General features: G+C 44.6%; 1 protein-coding gene across 1 annotated transcript; it reads right to left on the reverse strand.

Annotated features, from left to right (window-relative positions):
• Positions 1-207: 207 nt before the first annotated feature.
• LOC127972319 (structural maintenance of chromosomes protein 4-like) lies at positions 208-19,589 on the reverse strand. The gene is made up of 24 exons (XM_052575749.1): positions 19,369-19,589; positions 18,490-18,600; positions 16,565-16,752; positions 16,243-16,434; positions 15,964-16,140; positions 11,358-11,522; positions 9,333-9,460; positions 9,082-9,222; positions 8,839-8,989; positions 8,603-8,767; positions 8,209-8,442; positions 7,933-8,118; positions 6,383-6,544; positions 6,081-6,306; positions 5,207-5,286; positions 4,948-5,100; positions 4,748-4,874; positions 4,470-4,659; positions 4,151-4,295; positions 3,674-3,847; positions 3,412-3,594; positions 3,097-3,329; positions 1,632-1,815; positions 208-511 (listed from the first exon to the last, which is right to left on the reverse strand). The coding sequence occupies exons 2-24, from the start codon at positions 18,590-18,592 to the stop codon at positions 353-355; spliced, it is 3,846 nt and encodes a 1,281-aa protein (XP_052431709.1). The 5' UTR covers positions 18,593-18,600; positions 19,369-19,589; the 3' UTR covers positions 208-352.
• Between the last annotated feature and the right edge of the window lie 297 nt (positions 19,590-19,886).

The following is a 19,886-nucleotide window of genomic DNA, read 5'->3' on the forward strand; positions in this document are numbered from 1 at the left end:
GAATCCAACTCTTTAACAGTGTAAAAAACTCAGTATGCATGAAATAGCATTTCACCCCCCCCACCCCCCTGCTTTAATTCCTGATTTCATTGGACAGCTTCAGAGCTGAAGATGAATAAACTGTTTAGCAGTCATCAGCTAAACCCAAACATAATCCTGAACATTATTCTGCTTTAGTTTAGCCATAAGTATCACAAAACTCAAAACTGCAAATTTAATGTTTATTTAAAATATTCAACAGCAGTGCAGTAAAAGCATGATAATATTCTGATAATACGCAGTATAAAACAGCATCTTTAATTAAAAGCAATGAAAGAGCAAGAGCACAGAAAAGGTTTAGAGGAGTGGTTCCTCAGGCCGTGGGGATCTCCCGCAGGACGATGGTTTTGGGGTTGATGGCCACGTTCTTGGTGGTGTTGTGTGTCTTGTAGATGCCGATCAGACGGTCAGCCATCTCAAACATGTTGTTCCTCAGGGAGATGATGATGAACTGAGCGTTCTTGGTTTGCTCCTGCAGTAATGTGGGGAAGGTCAGAGAATTCAGTTCTAAACATGTTAGATTTAGGGGTGAAAACAGACAAGCAGTTTATTGAGTTCCTGTATAACTGACGGTAGTTTTCCTGAACTTCCTTGTAAATGTGGTGTGGTTTCTCAGGATTAGACTGAACTGAGAAGGGCTTCTCTGACTGATTGTCTAGCGATCACGGTCAGCTGATCAGGTCTTTGGGATGACTGATGGTCAGTCTCTATTAGTGTTGTCAAAAGACCCGGTACTTCGGTACCAAGTCGGTACTAAAACAATTTAAATGTTTTAGTACCTAGGCACTCAAAGCACAAGTGAGAGCACAGAGAACAGATGTGAGGGGGGGATCTGTGTCCGTTCTCAAACTCTTCCATTCATTTCACTGCAAAGATTGTTCCGGGCCAGAACAGTGTGTAGAAAACTACATCAGTATTAGGGATCGGTCACAATTTCTCAATATTCGATCAGTTGATTTAATGACTGATTATTGATTAGGCTGCACCATGCCGGAGCGTGTGGTTTGGTTTACTGTGGTCGCTCTGTGCTGCGCTGGGACGCGGTCGGTGTGAAGAAGTGGACCAGAGCGCTTCACTTTAATTAGTGTGCTGTACACCACAATAGGTTTTAGAGCATACGGTGTTAAGCCTAATATTCATGTCGGAATGAATCTGCTCTAATCTTAATCTGTGAACATTTTTAAAAATGATACGATTATCGACTACTAAGTGAATAATACCCAGCGATTATTGATTATTATTATTTTTGCTTGAAATGCACATCCCTAGTCAGTAAATCATCATAAACAGCCATTTTTGACTCAAGTGAACACAAACAGAACAGAAAGAAAATGCTCAAGTACAGTATTTTTAGATCGGTGTTCAGTGCATTCAGTGGAAAAAAGTGGAAAATGAATCCAGAATAAATCTAAAGGATTTGATACGGCCTTCCATCATATTGCCCAGGCCTATTAAATGCTGACGGACTTCTAACGGACAGATTTCCTCTAGCATTATTAATTCAGCCTGCCTGATGGAGAATGATGTCTGGTCAGATCCTGGGAGTGTTTAGACTCCTAACCGCAGGGAATAAGTCAGGTAGGAGTACGTACGTATATGTAGCAGGCCACGATGGAGACGTTCTTGAAGTCGAGGGCAGCGTCGATCTCGTCCATGAAGTAGAGCGGCGTGGGCTTGAAGTGATGCAGAGCAAACACCAGCGCCAGAGAGCTGAGCGTCTTCTCTCCTCCTGACAGGTTATAGATCTTCTTCCAGCTCTTCTTCGGAGGACGCACACTGGAGACACACAACACAACACACACTCATTACAGCAACACTTCTGTGCTTCAGCTGCTGAAACTCTGCTAGTGTCTGACAGTCATCAGTGCCTAGATGTCCTCTAAACATTTGCAAGTCTAGTGTAGGCTCCGATTGAAGACAGTTTTCCCAAAATTCCTTTTTTTCCCATTTTCATTTTTCTAGATCCAATATTAAAGGTTTCACTAAGTTAATTAAAAGCATCTCTGATTAATTGATTAATAATTGATAATATCAGGTTTATTGAAGTAAAAACAAACTTTATCTGGTTGCTGAGTTTGTCTATGATGGTGAAATGAAGTGACGGTTCAGGAGATCATGTTCATGTGTTGATGTACTCGTATAGTGTTGCAGCAGAGGGTGAAGTCACTGTGCTTCAGTATGTGCAGTAGACTAAATCACACCTGTTCCCTATCCCGTGAATACGTGGCCAATCTCAGTCTATTTATAGTGCAGAGTCTAGACAGCATCTGATTGGTCAGAAGATTTAACGAGAAGCTTTGACATCAAAAAATATATCTTCAAAATGCAAATTTTGTGACTGTTTTGGAGCACACTGGATTATTGATAATGTAATATTGATTTGACAGGGACTTGAACATTAGACAGAACTGAAGCTGTGATAGTCATGCATCTCTTTCAGTGAAGCACGGTTCTGTGGTCAGCATTAAATCTCCATCTGAAGGAGACAAACTCAAAATATGCCTCGAAGAAGAAACCCATCGCTGCAGCTGAATAAACAGAGGATTTAACTGCTTTGACTGATTCAACCAGCAGATGTCTCTGTCCAGAGTCAAGACCATATTAGACTCATTCTCCTATTCACTTATTATTAATAATAATAATAATAATAATAACTTATTTTTATTAGGCGGCCTATAACAGGGGCCTTTTTCCGGGGGCGGGGCAACACATGTAAAGCATGCAATGACTGTGACAACTTTAACATTTGAAAGGATACTATGATGAAGTTATTGCAGCATTTGCTACAGAGAGCTGTAGTTCACTCAGAAGGTACACAAACACCTGTCATTATCACCACGATATCATAATTGTACAATGAATTTTTTGTGTAATCTGTCAGTGAACTAAGGCTCTGTGGAGTAAATTGTGCTCCATCTGAGAATAGGTGATGGAGATTTACTACTAATCACAGATCCAGCTTTACTTTATCCAGCTGATCGTGCAGCACTAGCCCTACTAGTGCTTTAAATCTGTGCAGCTACTGCAGCATTAACAGCTGGCTACACACACACACACCTGAACATGATGCCCTCGGAGAAGGGGTCCAGACTGTCCACCAGCTCCAGCTCGGCGTCTCCTCCTAGCGTCAGCATCTGGTAGTTCTCCTTCAGCTTGTTGGTGATGATGTTGAATCCAGCCATGAACTCGTGCAGCCTCTGCTTGCGCAGGTCCTCGCAGCCTCTCTTGAAGGAGTCTCTCTGTGTGGTGATGTCATCGAGCTCGGCCACCCGCTGCAGATACAGCTCCTCCTGCACACACACACACACACACACACAGTCAGCCGGCTGACCCCGTCATCAGCAGCGGGCCGCAGCGGTGGATCTCAGGCACCTTCTTCTTGAACTCTGCGATGGCTCCCAGGTTGGGCTTCATGTTGGAGCAGCGGTCCTCCAGCAGAGCGATCTGGTTCTTGATGACGTCTGGATTGGAGATGTCTTCCAGCTGCTCTGGGCTCAGTGCAGGCAGCTCTTCTTCTGGAGCTCCATCGATGGGGTGCAGAGAGAGCCTGCTGGCCTAAAACACACAGGACTGACTGTGAGCGCAGACAGAAGACCAGGAGCACTCAAACACATCAGCACAGGATGCTCAGTACCTCTTTCTCCCAGTGTTTGATCTTGCTGTGGCACTCCGTGATGGCGGTGTCGATGTGCTCCACCTTCAGCCGCACGCTCAGAGACTCCTTCTGCAGCACGTGCTCCTGCTCCTGTAGAGCCTTGATCTGCTGCAGCACTCCTCGCTGCTGCTCCTGGAGCTCGGGCAGAGCCTCCTGCACAGAGAGAGAGAGAGAGAGAGAGAGAGAGAGAGAGAGAGAGAGAGAGAGAGAGAGAGAGAGAGAGAGAGAGAGAGAGAGAGAGAGTCAGGTCAGTGTGTGCAGCGGCGGCTGACACACACACACACACACACACACACACACACACACACACACAGAGACAGAGAGAGAGAGAGAGAGAGTCAGTGTCTGCAGCGGCGGCTGACACACACACACACACACACACACACAGAGACAGAGAGAGAGAGAGAGAGAGTCAGTGTCTGCAGCGGCGTCTGACACACACACACACACACACACCTCGGCCTGCTGGTACGTCTGCATGATCTCTCCTGCCGCCTCCTCCAGCTTCTTCAGCTGCTCCGTCAGCTCCTCCGTCAGCTTCTCATTCTCTGCCAGCTCCTTCTCCAGCTGACACACGCCGTCCTCACACTTCTTCAGGTTACTAGCACACCAGAGGACGACAAACACTTCACAAACTGTTTTCAGAACAAGTCAAATAAAGGTGGAAGAGCTCTTGTCATCTCCCTCATCTATCTGAGGGTCTACACCCAGCTCGGTGTAGCTGTGACTCGAGCGGTCTAGAATACTGATAGTGTGAGTGTTTGTGGTCACTGACCGTCCAGCAGTCTTGATGGCCACCTGGGCTTTGGTGATGGCTGAGGAGCACTCGTCCAGCTGAGTGTTGATCTGGTCCAGTTTGTCCTGCTGGTTCTTCAGCTTATGGCTGTTGATGTCCACGATGAGCGTGTGCAGCCTCTTCACCTCCGCCTCCACCTTTCCTGCTTTAGTGGACGCTGCCTCAAAGTCTTGACGAGAAACACACACCATTACTACATCAAGAGCCGCCCGATCGACCGGCCCACACATGAGACTGAAGCAGATGGAGAAACAGACCTTTCCTGTAGAGCTCCAGGCTCTTCTCCATCTGCTTCTGCTTGGCTTTATCAGGAGCAGCAGAGATGACCTTGGCCTCCAGGTCTTTGATCTGAGTCTTGAGATGAAGCTCCTGCTCGGCCAGGCTCTGGAACACACACACACAGTTAACAGCAGGCTCACACACACACACACACTCTCTCTCTCTCACACACACACACCTGGATGCTGGCGGTGTACTTCTCCAGTGTGTTCTTCATGTCTCTGAGCTCTCGTCTGGCTCTGAGCAGCTTCTCCTCCAGCTGGTGTTTCCTCTGCTGCCAGTCCTGCAGCTGCGTCAGCTCTCGGTTCAGATCACGCTCCATCTTATCCAGCTGCACACAATCACACACACACAAAATATTAAATTGCACATAGTAAGAGTTTTAAAAGTGCTAGTGTACTAGTGCGTCTGGAAGTGAAGTGATCATGTGCCCTGACCTGGTCCTGAGTGACATCAGCGCAGACCGAGGAGCCCATCCTGCCCTTCATCACTCGTCCTCCTCCTCCAGTCATGGTACCTGAGGGAATGTGACAGCTTTAATGCTGTTGAACAAACATGAGCTCTGCGTGTTTCTAGATCTAAACAGCTGTTTTTAGATCACTGTATATTCTGTCTTCAGAAAACGCTCAGTCATTTTCACTTTCCTGCAAGTAATGCCTGATAAAGCAGTGTTTGTGTTCAGCAGAATATGTTTGCACGTATAAGCAGATACAGTGTTCCTACACCTTTCCCAAAGTAGAATTCAACCACTTTCGAGGTACATTTTCAAGACTTTCCAGCACTTAACAACTGATAAATCACGTTTACATACATACTAGAATTCTTCACTTTAGATTAGGACTGCACAGTTATGACAAAAATCATACTCGTCAATTATTCCCTTGAAATTGTAATTGTGATTAATGATTATTAATTATTAATCATCACAATTTACAGTGAATGATGTTTATACCATTGTTTGATGCAACTGCATGCTGTAGTTTTATGAAAACTGTCCAACTTTAAGTGCTTTTCAATAGTATTAAGCCTCAAATGTCCACTAAACATCGGTTTCTTTAAATTACAGAAAAGAGAAAATATGAATGGTATAGTGTTATACTAAACCAATGGACAAACCCTTAAGATAACGTAGAAAGAAGGAAAAAAGGATCTTGAGCACACAGAATAACATAAGTGGACTTTGAATGATTAGCTGTTCTATTTGATCACTTGTGTGTATTTTAACCGTTAAAAGGTAACCCAGTAAAACTGCAGCTGAAGGCAGTAATCAGGAAGCATCTCCTAGGTCTCCAGAGTGGTGTGTGAACGTACCGGCCTGCTCGATGATCTGCCCCTGCAGCGTGACCACCCTCCAGCGCTTGTCCTTCTGAAACGCCACCCGTGTGGCCTGCTCCAGGTCTCCAGCCACCAGCGTGTCCCTGAGAGCGAAGTAGAAGGCGGGCCGCACGCTCTCGTCCTTCACACGCACCATGTCAAACAGACGAGGGATGTTCTCCGGAGTGGAGATGGAGGCCATGCTCTGCTGCCACACGTTCATCTGACCGACAGCACAGAGAGCGTCAGCACTGGACACACGGGACCAGACGAGTCTCCTCAGGAGCTCCTGCACTCACCTTGTCCAGACCGATGAATGTGGCCACACCGATGTTCTGGCTCTTCAGGAACGTGACGCACCTCTGCGCCGTGTCGATGCTGTCCACTAAGATGTTATCCAGCGCGCCGCAGCTGGAGGAGATGGCGATGTCGTATTTCTCATCGATAGCTCCCAGATCCCCCTGTGAAGACAGCACAGGAGAGTGAGCACAGGGGCGTGAGAGTGAGCGCAGGAGAGTGAGCGCAGGAGCGTGAGAGTGAGCGCAGGAGCGTGAGCGCAGGAGAGTGAGAGTGAGCGCAGGAGAGTGAGCGCAGGAGAGTGAGAGTGAGCGTGAGCGCAGGAGAGTGAGCGCAGGAGAGTGAGAGTGAGCGCAGGAGCGTGAGCGCAGGAGAGTGAGAGTGAGCGCAGGAGAGTGAGCGCAGGAGAGTGAGAGTGAGCGCAGGAGAGTGAGCGCAGGAGCGTGAGAGTGAGCGCAGGAGAGTGAGCGCAGGAGCGTGAGAGTGAGCGCAGGAGAGTGAGCGCAGGAGCGTGAGAGTGAGCGCAGGAGAGTGAGCGCAGGAGCGTGAGAGTGAGCGCGGGAGAGTGAGCGCAGGAGCGTGAGAGTGAGCGCAGGAGAGTGAGCGCAGGAAGCGAAGGAGCGTGAGCGCAGGAGAGTGAGCACAGAAGCGGGAGCGCAGGAGAGTGAGAGTGAGCGCAGGAGAGTGAGAGTGAGCGCAGGAGCGAGAGCGCAGGAGAGTGAGAGCGCAGGAGCGTGAGTGCGCAGGAGCGTGTGCGCAGGAGCGTGAGCGCAGGAGCGTGAGCGCAGGAGAGTGAGCGCAGGAGAGTGAGAGTGCGCAGGCGAGTGAGCACAGAAGTGGGAGCGCAGGAAGCGCAGGAGCGTGAGCGCAGGAGAGTGAGCGCAGGAGCGTGAGCGCAGGAGAGTGAGCACAGAAGCGGGACCGCAGGAGAGTGAGAGTGAGCGCAGGAGAGTGAGAGTGAGCGCAGGAGCGAGAGCGCAGGAGAGTGAGAGCGCAGGAGCGTGAGTGCGCAGGAGCATGTGCGCAGGAGCGTGAGCGCAGGAGAGTGAGCGCAGGAGAGTGAGAGTGGGCGCAGGAGAGTGAGAGTGAGCGCAGGAGCGAGAGCGCAGGAGAGTGAGAGCGCAGGAGCGTGAGTGCGCAGGAGCGTGTGCGCAGGAGAGAGAGCGCAGGAGAGAGAGCGCAGAAGCGGGAGCGCAGGAGAGTGAGCGCAGGAGAGTGAGAGTGGGCGCAGGAGAGTGAGAGTGAGCGCAGGAGCATGAGCATGAGCGCAGGAGAGTGTGCGCAGGAGAGTATGCGCAGGCGAGTGAGCACAGAAGTGGGAGCGCAGGAAGCGCAGGAGCGTGAGCGCAGGAGAGTGAGCGCAGGAGGAGCCTGATCACAGAGCGCAGGAGAGTGAGCGCAAGAGAGTGAGCACAAGAGAGTGAGCGCAGGAAGCGCAGGAGGAGCGTGATCACAGAGCGCAGGAGAGTGAGCGCAGGAGCGGGAGCGCAGCAGTGTGAGCATGTGTGCTGCACAGAGAGTCTCTGTGGCTGGGTGAGTGTGAGGGACGCACCAGACGGCCCAGGATGCCCGGGATCTTCCCCGAGCGCTTCTGCTGCATGAGGGCGTCCAGCACTTTGTTGCGGCTGCGGTTGGAGGACAGAGAGCTCTTGGCCTCAGCCACCTTCTGTCTCATGTCTCCCACCTGCAGCCGCTTCTGCTGGTCCTGCTGGGAGATCTGCTGCAGCTCGGCCTCGTCCTGCCACACACACACACACACACACACGGTCAGACACACACGGCTCCAGGACACACAGCAGGATCACACTCCTCTTCTGTATGCGGTCACCTTCTGGAGCTGCTGCTCAGCCTGTGGTATCCTGGTGTTGAGGTCTGTGATGGTGGCTCTCCTCTCTCTCAGCGTGTCCACCGTCTCCTGCAGAGCGTCTTTGGTCTGGTTGAGCTGGCTCACAGCTGTGTTGTGTTGACTCAGGTAGATGTCCAGCTCTGACTGAGCCACGTCCATCCGTGAGCGCGTCTGGTTCACCGTCTTACTCAGCTCCAGCAGCTCCTGCTCTTTCTTCTGCAGGAACACACACACACACACACCACGAGTCAAGACTGAGCAGGAGCTACACCTCAACACTGCACTGCTCAGAGAAACTCACATCTGATTACTGGAAAATACCTGTATACAAACATATACTGATAAGATACAAAAGCATAAATAAAAAACCTCTGACCTCTTTGTCGTCCTGCAGGCCGCTGGTCTCCTCCTTCAGACTCTCCATCACCTGAGCCAGCTTCTGCTCCTCCTGCAGCTTCTTCTTCTCCAGCTGCTCCTTCTGAGCAGACGTGTCTGTGATGATCTTCTGACTGCTGGCAGGAACACCTCTCAGCTCCTCCAGCTGCACACAACACACACCAGATCTCAGAGTCCAGCCTCCGCTGCAGAGAGACCAGCTGACGGGACACTCACCTTCTCCTGCTCCTTCTGGAGCTGCTTCTGCTGTTTCTTGGCCTTGCTCTTGGTGTGTTTGAGCTTCTCCCGCACCTCCACGTCCTGCAGGTCCAGCTGGGTGAACTTCTCCTTCTGGCTCTCTATGAACTTGGTCAGCTTGGTCAGTTTCCTTCAGAGGAAAGACAAGCACACCACGATCACACAGGACTGTCCCAGCAGCAGAAGCCTGACTCAAGCTTTGAGAGGGATCTAAGCACTCACTTCTCCACTCCCTTCAGCTCCTCGTTCTTGCTCTTCATTTCCTCTGTCAGCTGGCTGCTTTTGTCACTCAGCTCCTTTGTGTCCTCCTGAATCTGCTGTTTCTCAGCTTCTCTGGCCGACACACGCTTCTGTAGGTCATGCCTGCAGGAACACAACTCAACATCTGTGATGGAGCAACAGCACAGGGCCTTCACTGCACACAGTGTGAAATCAGTAACTCAGAGATGTTCACAGGAGTGTGTGTGTCTTACACGTAGAACTGACAGAGCAGGTTCCTCTTCTTGAAGATGTCATTCTCTAAGGTGAGGAACTCCACGGCTTTATTCTTCTCTCCCTCCAGAGCGCTCTTCTCCTTCTCCACCAGCTTCACTCGATTCAGCTGCACACACACACACACACACACACACACACACACAGTTACTACACCGTCTTCATACAGGGTGATCAGATGTGAATTAGGGCTGTGGTGATAGATGATAGTATGGTGTATATCCACTCAATACATCATGAAACCATTTTCAGGCCTGAAAACTACAACTGACACTAAATAAGCTTTAAGAACATTTCCCTTAAACTCTAAAACTAAATTTGGTTTAATGTGCTTAATGTTCAACTCAAAGAGTATCAGCAGAACAAAGCTGTTTTCTCAGAAGAGTAGAACTATTGCAATCCAGTAAAGAGTTTGACAGAGTGAGCTCTGCTGAGTGTAAATGTGTGGTGTGTGTCCTGCATCATGTGTACTTCACTTAGTTTTAGAGCTGAAGTAAATCAAGTCAATCTACTGTGACAGTAATGCCTGTGTGAAGCTGCTCAGTAGATCTGGGACGTTCTTACCATTTAATCGATTCACTCAAATGCAATGTTTTGCCAAGATTACATTTTTTTTTTTTTTATCAAGGAATTTCCATTTTGAATAGAAATATTACCATATGATGAACAGTTAGACAACATGCCAATAAAAGACAGTAAAGAGATAAGAGTGATGTCAGCGCAAGTGATTAACCGCTCGCATGTGATGTGCTGGAGTTGAAACTGATGTGACACGGGCAGTGAAAGAGGAAACACATGCAAGAAGATGGGAGTGAACTACTTATAACTTGAGCAGCGTGTTTTATGAAAGCGTTTTCATGCATGAGATGCTGCAAGAGACGCGAGCGCAGCAGTCAAACCTGTCCTCGATTGCACAGAACAATGGAAAAGCAGCACAATTAAATACAAAAAAACTATTTTCTGCAAGTGATATTTAAGAAGTGGTTTGACATTTTCATAATGTTGACAACATGTATGCTGCACTTAAAACAGAAGTTTCTTTAACAAGAGGGTAAAAAAAAAAGTTACTCTAATTATGTTGTAGTGAAATTTTCAAGTTGACTAGTTAATTGTAAAAATTGATTAAAAAAATAAATATTCAGAGAAAATGAAGATTTAAATAGAGATTTAAAAGTTAGGGATGCATCGACCTGATTCTCGGGATCGGTATCGACTCAGATCCTGGCATTTTCAATATCAGTCAGACGAGACCGATCCAAATCAGATATTGTGCGTGTACTATTCTGTGTTATTGTTACTCCACGAAAGGCACAAAAACATTATAAAGCACCAAAACTTTTCCATGCAGATATTTCAAGTGTTCTGAAGCGGTTCCATAGATCAGTGAGGTACAGATTAATATTGAAGTCATTAAATTCAGTTCATAAACTCTTCTCTCCGCTGTAGCTGTCTGTCATCCTCCATTCAGTGTTCAGACTGTGTCTCGTTCAGTTACTACAGTCAAGCCATCAAACTCTTCAAGAGCACACAGTAACCGAGGTTTAAACACAGATTTAGACTACGAATCAGTATCTCTTCCCTTTGCACTAGAGATGTCCGGTTCACAAACGAATCGTTTGATCTGACCGGTTCTTCTTAGTGAACCAGTTCACCAAATCAGACTGAATCGTTTGAGCCAGTTCAACTGCTGTGAAGAGAGAAGTGAAGATGAACTGGAGCCGAGCAGTTTTCTCTGTGAGTCCGAGGACTGCGCAGCTGCATACAGTGACTCAGTGTTGTTTCAAGCTCATCATTCTGAGCACAAGATGTGTACAAGCGCTCTGTGATGCTCTATACTGCTGCCTTCAGTATTATAATACTGCTCTGTGCAATCTAATACACTTTGTGTAAGTTATTTGTGATTTTATATTAGGTGTATTTGTATGTGTTTGGTTGTGTGTTGTTGTTTCCTGCCCTGCTGAATGTTTGTGCTGCGTACGCTCAGATGTTGGGTCAGTATAGTGTACCTTCTCTCCGCGCTGCTCGTTCAGCAGCTCCACTCGACGGCACAGGACACTGATGGGCTCTTTGAGACGGCAGGAGCCTATGATGTCCTCCAGGTACTCCAGCATGCCCTCATCGTGCTCCGTCTGTCCTCTGGGCTTCATCATGGCTATCTGCTCCACCTCGCCCTGAGGACGACACCACAGCACTTACACACACACACTCACACACACTCACTACATGGCACCTGCAGGACTCTGCTATTCTGTGACAAAAGCAAACTAACACGGGGTAAAGCAAAAACACTAGGGGTGCAGGACATTAGTTGCCCAGAGTGAAGATGTAGTCACATGTGTGTAGAGGGTTGTCCCCTCTCCTCATGTAAATCTTGTGCATGTAATAGACCACTCAAAGAGACAAACCCCAGCGTAACACTGACTGTGATGTTACAGTCAGGATCATTAAACTAACGCCCCCCACACGGGTTTGGAATAACACGGGGTAAGTGATTAATGACAAAATGTTATTTTGGGGTGGAGTAGCCCTTTAACAGTGCAAATAGAGTCCAAACAGTGCTCTAGAAAGGGCTGTGCAATATGATAAAAATGTTGTGCTAATACAGTCAAAACACACAAGGTTTACATGTGAAAGAAAACCCTATCCGTGCCTGTATATCAGATGCGTGCAGGTCTTAAAGTGACAGTACGTCTATTAAACACGCAGCCTAATTTCATTACTGTCAAGGGAGAGATCACCCTAAAACTTTATTTCTGTCACATTTACTCACTGTCACAGTGTCCCAAACCTGTAGATGATATATATGATATTTTGAATAATGTTGGTAACCAAACAGTTGCTGATTTTTACCCTGGCCCTCTTTGGCCTAAATATCTGCCACTCTTTTTCTTTTGTTACCTTGACAAGCTTTGTCTTTATAATAGGGAAAAGTGTTTGCTGTAATGCTCAGACCACATGTAAAATACTAAAACCAGCATGAGAAAGAATCGTGATAGATCATGATGACAGCAGCTCTCAGTGAACACTGATGAAGAAGTGGAGGAGGCTGGCTCCTGCCTCGCTCCAGCAGCACACACAATATTGGGCTGGCCTTGACTTTACACACCAATATCTACGTGCTGCTAAAGTGAGGAAGGTAGAGTGGACAGATGCTGTTTATGAACTGTGTGCTACTGTCAGGTCTGAATCTGCGAGTCCCTGAAAACTCTAGAGCAGCAGGTGATGGTTTGCACCGTGCCTCCTGATGAAAAGCATGACGTGCTGCTGTAGAGGTCTGAGGAGGATTAGTGTTGCACGGTGCACCGATACTTCAAAAGTATCGCGATTCTCGGAAATTAAAAACGTCACGATACCTAAATTTATTAGTATCGATACTTCAAAGAATGACTGTGTTCCAGATTTGTAAGAGATGTATTTCATGCTGGTGTGTGGTGTGCAACTCATGCGTCCAGTGCCTCCTTATGGATGGCTGTGTTTTTTTTCTCCTCACGCAAACAAAAAAGCACTACTGTCTCCATTAGTGGCTTTACTAAGCTGATTTGGCTTTACTAAAATGTTTACATAATCGCATTAAATAGTTTAAACAAGTTGTTCAGATGAACAAAGCACAATGTTTTCTAGCATCATTAACATTTTAATTGTTTGGTCAGACAGTTCATATATAATATTCACATTAATCGGGTATTAAACGTGGAGTTATGTTCTGTATGCTAAATAGTGATCGACCGATGTATCTGTTTACCGATATTTTTCCCGATATTTAAGCATTTTTCCATAATCGGGTATCGGTTTTGTAATATCGGATTCGCCGATTTACGGCGCCATCTTGTGGCCGTTTTGAGATTTCCGCCATTGCAGCCCGGGCGTCTGAGGGGATCAGTCAACAACAACTCAGTGCACAGGTAAAGTATATGTTCTACTTGGTTTGCTTTAATTAATCAACTTTATTTAACATAACAGACATGCACAAATGAGATCTGAGACATAAATTCCTGATATAGTTAATTTATGCAGCTTGTTTCTAAACAATTGAGACGAACTCATTGAGTCACGTAGTGTAATTCATCATGTCCTGCCCCAATAAAGACGTATCTTTACATGAATTAAATAAAACAGACATGAATGAGTGCATGTTGAAAATAAAAGCGTTGAATTTAATTCTCTATCTGTTGTATTTGCTCTCCATTAGTCTAGAAGAGAAAGTTCGTTCATATTAGCAACTGACGGATGATCTGGAGGCTTAAGCACGGCCACTGAATTAAACTTTTGACAAGATTATCTTGTTTAAACACCCTAGATTATATTTTCATTTACTACATAACAATTATTTATCTAATACACATATAAATATAGCCTACCGCTTTGTGGAAATTAATTATTTATTATCTCCATGCGCGATCGCGGTTGATTAAGTTATAGTCAAACAGCACTTTGTCAGTTGGCATTTCATGATTAAACATTAGATTAAATTTAGATCATAAAATGCCAACTGACAAGTGCTGTTTAACTTTATATAGTCTCGGGATAAAAAGTTCGTTCATATTGCTCAGCACCTGACTGGGTTGATGATCAGGAAGCCTCAAGCAATGCCACTGAATGAAACTTTTGACAAGATTATCTTGTTTAAACACACTAGATTTTATTATCATTTACTACATAACAATTATTTCGCTAATACACATATACATATACCGCTTTGTGGAAATTAATTATTTATTATCTCCATGCGCGATCGCGGTTGATTAAATTATAGTCAAACAGCACTTTGTCAGTTGGCATTTCATGATCTAACGTTAGATTGAATCTAGATCATAAAATGCCAACTGACAAGTGCTGTTTAATTTTATATAGTCTCGGGATAAAAGTTTGTTCATATTTCTCAGCACCTGACTGGGTTGATGATCAGGAAGCCTCATGCACGGCCACTGCATGAAATTTTTGAAGGAAGCAGGCTTACAGGGCAGAATGCTGAAAGACTCTGTTTTCTACACTAAAACCTAGTTCTGCTTAACTGGGAGTATTAAGTTACACTACTAAATAGCTATGCACTCCTAAATAGCCCTCCCGCCCCCACCAATATGTTAGAATCATTTTTGTGCTTTATTTTTTTACCCGTTTTTATTTTTTTACCTCATCAAAGCTTTTATTTTAAAACAAAGACACTTAGTAACAGTGCACTTAAATTTTTTGGACTCAGACCCCTCTATTTATTTGTGTATAAATATAAAGTTTTTTGTATGCAAGGAGGGAGTGATTGTTATAAATAAAATGTTTTTTTTTTTTTCAGCTCATTTGTGTTGTAATAATTGTCAGAAACAGAAGTATAACAGTAAATAAATATCGGTTCTGCATATCGGTTATCGGGTACATAAACATGCAAATAATCGGTATCGGTTATAAAAAATCAATATCGGTCGATCACTAATGCTAAATATGAAAACGAGCGTATCTGCACAGCACATATAACTGCGCTTTGTATCTGCTGATTGCTGATGGAGATTCACATGCTTGGCTCACTGATCCTGGCCTGTATACTCATTCATTTAGTTCATAAACCAGATCAGTTCATTCAACTTGTTCACGAATGAGAAGATCTCTCGCTCTCGTTCAGTGAAGGGCATATGGGTTCACTTCATACAACAAATGACATGCTCCGTCACATCTTGAGTAACTCTTTGACAGGATGAAACAGTTCACAGAGCAGTTCACGAGCTGCGCATGCGCTGCTAATAGCGCCGTGCTCACGCGCTACTGTGGAGGGAGGAGCTTCAGTGAACAAGAAATATGAGTCTAGTAGCAACGTATCTTCCGTGATGTCCCCGATGCGCGGGTCGGGGTGGGTAAAGAAATGTTACTTTATTTGCGGGCGGGGGCGGGCCAAATCATTTCATAAACGCGGGACCCGTGGGTTGGAAAAAAAAAACGACCTGCGCATCACTAGGCTGCATGCGCGAACACAAGTGATACTGTGGCCATCGGTCCACGACTGGTAGAAAAAGATGACGCTCATTAAAGCTCACTGGGTGAGTTTTCTCCTCTGAGAGAAAAGGTTGCACAACTGACAGAATGAGTTACAATATCTGAGATATTGCTGCTAAATTGTATTTGCTTTTTTTTTTTTTACTTGAATGCCATTGCTTAAATTGATATCATTTATCTTTTGACATTTAATTTTCTGAGTTCAGAAACATTGCTTAATATAATCGCTGTTCATATTTTTTATTCAAAGTTCAGAATCAAGATCAATTTATTACTCTTATGTTTCTTATGATAACTGAGACAATGCTGCTAAATTTATTCTTTCTTTACCTTGAATTTCATTGCTCTATTTTATTTTTTATATTTCATATTTTGTTCAAATGTTTAATATATCTGCTGTTCATATGTTCATTTATTAGTGTGTTATATAATTAGAATGTTGTCCCAGTTTTAAAATAAAGCACAGCAATGATATTTGAGAATGCATTTTCCCTTTACAGGAAAAGTATCGAAAAAGTATCAAAATCGCAATTCTTGACTAGGTATCGCTATCGAAACAATAATTTTGGTATCGTGACAACACTAAGGAGGACTGAGTTCCCCAGCAGTGATGAAGCAGAGACAGAGCAGTACCTGCAGGATGAGGAAGCGGTTGTGGTCCAGGTCGATGCCGTGGCTCCGCAGCAGGGTGCCCACGTCTTTGAAGGTGGCTTTCTTGCCATTGATGTGATAGGAGGAGGAATTATCTTTGGCAGCCATTCTGGACACGAAGAAAGAGCTGTTGGGAATGACCTCGTAGTCGTCTCCCTCCTGAACACACAGAGGACACACTTCAGGGACAGGTGCACTCTCATCCAATAACAACACAGTGTGCTAGTAAACACAGCGTCAGCCCAGTACAGCTCCACACACCTTGTCGATGATCTTCTGGAAGTGCACCTCCACAGAGCAGCTCTGGATGTCTGGATGAGCGTCAGAACTGTGGATCAGAACCGACAGCTTCTTGGAGCGGATCTTCTGAGCTCTATATCCAAACACAAACAGCATGGAGTCGATCACGTTGGACTTGCCACTGCCGTTAGGACCGATGATGCAGGAGAAACGCTGATGAGAGAACGGTTCAGACAGAATGAACACACTTCAGGGTATACTGTCAGTCTCAGTGAAGCTACAGTACAACACTCATCACCTCTCTAGTATGAGACACAATAACACTGAGTGAGTGCAGTTCTACCTTGTGGAAGGGGCCCAGGATCTGCTCTCCGGCGTAGGACTTGAAGTTTCTGTTGAGGATGTGTGTGATCATGAGGCGCGGGGCTCCGGGCTCAGAGCTCATGGAGGGAGGAGGAGGAGGAGGGATGCTGGACAAGATCTCCTCCAGACCACGCTCATCCAGCTCCACAGACTCACCCGCAGACACATCTACACACACACACACTTCATCATCAGACACATCTACACACACACACTTCATCATCAGACACATCTACACACACACACACACACACACTTCATCTGATCAGACCTGTGTCCCAGGCCAGAGCGAGCACTGCTCATTCACGGTGTCTGCTGATCACATCACACACACTCTGACACGTTCTGGCTTTTACTGAACACTGCTTCTGATGTACAAACCTGCATCTGGACAGGTTTTCTGACATAGTTGTGTTTCTGTTAAAACTATGAGAACGACTCGTGAACATCACTTAAGGGTTTTACATTATAAACAATTCAGTATATAGACTTTCTGTACAGCAGAAGAGTCACAACCACATTACAGCCGTAAAATATCCAGATGGTATTGCATTATCATGGCATGAGATGGAAAATAATAATGACGGTGACTTTTTTTTCATCTTTTCAAATCTGAGTTTTCTCAGAATTCTACATTTTCTCTAGTTTCACTAGAGAATTTTCTCTCACACTTTTTGGCCACAACTGGGGATGTTCATTTTGGTTAATTTATACTGATTAATACAAGATTATTTTAAATTAGAATTGAATTGAATTAGAAAGGATAAGTGGATGTGACCTGTTAAAAATACTAAGATTTGTTTCCCGGGGACTAATTTTACATGTGCAAATAGCAACAAACATCACATCATGCACCTGCAGCGCTTCTGCGAGAGGAGAAAAACATAGTTAAGCTAGGCTATATATACCAAATAAATAGGCCTATAAGAAAACTATTTATTATTCAAGAAACAAATCATAAAATGAATGAAAAACGCTGAGTTTCGGTTTATTTTGTGCTGCGCGAAAGGAGACAGATGGCAGCACCCTATTTTCTTTAGGCTTATTTTACGAACGAAGAATTGTTTTTATTGTGAATGTAGACAAATAAAGGCAAACCGTTAACAGTTCTGATGATCTTTATGACTAAAAGGAGAAGATGCTTGCACTGTTAGAAGGAAAACTCAAGTGCACACAGTTAAGCTCTGCTAGTTTAACAACGCAGTCTGTTATCATGATAAAATACAGTCAGTCAAACATATGGAGAAACACTGCTCAGTTTACATATGTAATACAATCAGTGCTGTTAAGTGTTAACATCGTACCGCCGTGATGTTACGCAAAACATTTTACTTGGATATTGTAACAAGTGAAATAGGCTTAAAAATCATTAGAATATTAAGTAAAGATCATGTTCCATGAACATATTTAGTAAATTACTGTAAATATTTAAAAACTGATTTTTTGATTAGTAATATGCATCGCTAAGAACTTCATTTGAACAACTTTAAAGATGATTTTCTCAATATTTAGATTTTTTTGCTCCCATCAGATTCCAGATTTTATATTAATATATTAATATTATCCTCCGAACAAACCACACATCAATGGAGAGATGATGTATTTATGTTTCATGATGTATAACTGAATTCCAAAAAAAAATTGCTCCCATTATTGGTTTTGTGGTCCAGGATCAGATTTGAAGAAACTTCAGGTTAAATTAAACTTTTCAACATATAAAGTTTGTAAGATAAGATTTTAGTGAGGTCAGGCTCAGGCAGATGTGAAGAAGTGTTGCTCCTGATCTCTGTGAGGTTCTTGTGATCAGTCGAGCTCTTCTAGAAGCTGACTAACTTTAACAGAGTTCACTGAACACAAGGAGAGAAACACCAGCGCGTTCAGAGGAGCTGAAGTGACCGGTGTTACCGTGCTCGGCGGCGGCGCTCGGGGCTGTGCGGGCCGCGCTCTGCTCCTCGTCGGACTCCGTCGCTCTCTTCACGGCCGTCGAGCTCTTGGTTCTCACAGGCATGGCTGCAGCTGAAAGCACATTAACCCGGGTTACTCTGCACTGATGAGGGACGGTGAACAACAAACACAACATCACAACAAATCAATGCCAGGGTGGAGAAAACTTCTCATCTTAATAATAGAGTGAAGTGTGTGTGTGCGTGTACTGACGTCGGAGTTTCACCGCTCACACAAAGGAAAACACACAGCTGACAACAACACGACAGACCGAGTACACGACGGTGTTTGTGATCTGACACAGGACAACACTTCTACTGTTTGTGCTGACAGCTCTCACTCGGGAATACTGCAGTAACTCACCCCAGACGAGCTCGTTCGGGCCGGTTTAGTGAATCTATCACACAAGCAGAAGCCCGAGTGACAGAAACATGACCGGAGTTTTTAAACACCAACATTGACGTTACACCAAGATGCTTTGCGTCCAATAATAACGCGAATATACTAACAGCTTTATACCCGACATGACAGCGATGTGTTCTTCCCTCAGACACACAACAACAGAAGAATAATAAACCACACGAGTATTAACTAACACACCCACTTTAAATAAATAATTAGAAATGTTAACTTACATACAGCTTCAGTATAATAACTACCTAATCATTATCTATCGTCATTTCAATAGAATCGGCTTAAATTAGTTCACATTATATAAATATGTCGTCGTTTCTAAACGCTTGATGTGAATGTTAATTATTGAACTTCTAACGATAATAAAGGATCTGAGGAACTGACACTTCAGAAACAATCCGCGTAACGTTAAATGTAATAGTTTACCTTTAATTTGGCTGATGTCCTTCGCTCTCGTCGATATTACTCCACTTTATCGGTCGGATTCGTGTATAATGCACGTTAAGAGAGTAAAACTAGAGTAAATCTGCGCTATGTTCTTCCCTCAACAGAACACACTCTCGTAAAGCGCGCGTAAACTGAAAGCACGAACCCGAGTCCGTTGTAGTCGCGCAGTGCTTCATGGGAACACAGCCGCCCCCGCGCGTCACGTGACCGGACCGTTTTATTTATTTATTTTATTTATTTATTTTTAGTGACAAAAACCTCACTGAACATGTTCTAAATGTAATTAAAAACCATTGTATTTTTTTTTTAAAAGAACAGCATAAATTAAGTAGCTAAAGAAAAACAAGTCAAACAATTAAAAACCGTTAACAAAAAAATAGACAGCTTTTGAGAACTTTAGTAAATCTTTAAGAAATACATACAAATTTGAGTATATTTGAATAAATACAGTGATTAGATGGATTACAAATACAAAAATACAAAATACAAAAATACAA

This window comes from Carassius gibelio, chromosome B15, assembly GCF_023724105.1.
Source record: "Carassius gibelio isolate Cgi1373 ecotype wild population from Czech Republic chromosome B15, carGib1.2-hapl.c, whole genome shotgun sequence".
Lineage (NCBI taxonomy): Eukaryota > Metazoa > Chordata > Actinopteri > Cypriniformes > Cyprinidae > Carassius > Carassius gibelio.